The sequence below is a fragment of the Myxocyprinus asiaticus genome, chromosome 6 (genome assembly GCF_019703515.2).
Source record: "Myxocyprinus asiaticus isolate MX2 ecotype Aquarium Trade chromosome 6, UBuf_Myxa_2, whole genome shotgun sequence".
Taxonomy (NCBI): domain Eukaryota; kingdom Metazoa; phylum Chordata; class Actinopteri; order Cypriniformes; family Catostomidae; genus Myxocyprinus; species Myxocyprinus asiaticus.
This window is the reverse complement of record NC_059349.1, coordinates 54,314,940-54,316,492: the sequence shown is the minus strand read 5'-3', so window position 1 is coordinate 54,316,492 and position 1,553 is coordinate 54,314,940. Positions and strand designations below refer to the sequence as shown.

The following is a 1,553-nucleotide window of genomic DNA, read 5'->3' as shown; positions in this document are numbered from 1 at the left end:
GAGAGAGAAATTGTCATATTGTAGTAGCTTCACAGACTGAGATGAAAGATGCTTTAGCTCAAATATCAAGCACAGGTGGTGAAATGACAAAAAAATACATAAAACACAAATCAATTTAAAATGGCATGTTTGATTTGCAGGTTGTTTAAAAATTAATTAAAACAGCTTGGTTATGGATCCCAGACGGCATCAGCCGTGCCCGGAGAAGGAGGAGGTTTGATGGGCGCCATAGATCATCGTCGGCTGTTGCTGTGGGTATCCTCCGGTGCTATCCACATTAACAGCCGCTGCATCCGGCGTGCTCAATCCTTGGAGAAAGTGGTGGCCGAGGTGCCGGGCTGACCGGGGCTGGATGCGTGCTCGTCCTGCCAGCGGTCCACGCAGCGGCGCCGGGCGTTCATGAAGAAATTGCTGACGGTGGAGAGCTCCAGACCCAGCTGCTGAGAGATCGTAATCTGCATCTCTTTGCTGGGCCGCTTGTTCTCCTTGAAGATCGCAATGAGGGTTCGCCGCTGCAGGTCGGTGAAGACCAGACGCTGTTTCTTGGGCACCATGTTTCTGTCTTTGTGCTGCTCTTGTTCCTTTCTCTTGCAGGCTGCCATTAGGAGGAAAACAGAGAGAATGAAAATGCAAGAAAAATGCAAGTAAACCATCATATTATTTAGGTTATGTCAGTGCCAGAAATCAACCTTTTTTATTAAAGGAATATTCCTGGTTCAACAGATGTTCGAGAGTCAATCGACAGCATTTGTGTCATAGCCTATAATGTTGATTAACGCAAAAATAATTTTGACTCGTCCCTCCTTTTTTTTATTTTTAAAGAAAAGCAATAATCGAGGTTCCAGTGAGGCACTTACAATGGAAGTCAATGGGACCAATTTTTGGAGGGTTTAAAGGCAGAAATGTGAATCTTATAATTTTATAAAAGCACTAAAGTTTAAATCGTTAAATTGCAGCAGACTACCAAATTACCGGGATTACAGGGTTATGTCGTCATGGCAATTGGATAGGGCCTATAACTTTACACAGATGCAGTAAGTAAGTGATTTTATCACACTAAAATAATGTTAACACACATATTGTTTATGTAATGTGGCTATAATTTTAAATCAGTGAGTATTTTAATGTTTACAGATTGTTTACGCATTCACTTCCATTGTAAGTGTCTCACTATAACACAGATTTGTCCTTTTCTTTTTTCTTTTTTTTTTTTTTTTTTTTTTTGAAGATGGATGAGTCTAAATTAATATTTGCGGTAATCAAGATTATGCCATAAATGCTGTCGATTGAGCTTAACTTGTATTAAATCTGGAATTTTCTTTTAAAGGTAATATTGCTCCGTGGAAATGATTTTGGAAGGGGCATAAACCTTGCTTTTCTTTTCCCTTGAACACAAAAGGAGATGGCCATAACATCTCTTTTTGGGTTTCCACAGAAGAAAGAAAGTCAAACAGGTTTGGAACAACATGAGGGTGAGTAAATAATGACAGAGTTTTCATTTTGGGGTGAACTGTCCCTTTATTAAGTATATAAAAACAGAGTTAGTCATCAAT

At 39.7% G+C, this 1,553-nt stretch overlaps 1 protein-coding gene across 1 annotated transcript in view; it reads right to left on the bottom strand.

The window, feature by feature from the left end:
* Positions 1–302: 302 nt before the first annotated feature.
* The window catches only part of LOC127442761 (hepatocyte nuclear factor 6-like), a 44,817-nt gene continuing 43,566 nt past the window's right edge, over positions 303–1,553 (bottom strand). Inside the window, exon 2 of the mRNA XM_051700930.1 lies at positions 303–595. Coding sequence (XP_051556890.1) covers positions 303–595 — 293 coding nt within the window. The remainder of the gene's footprint in view (positions 596–1,553) is intronic.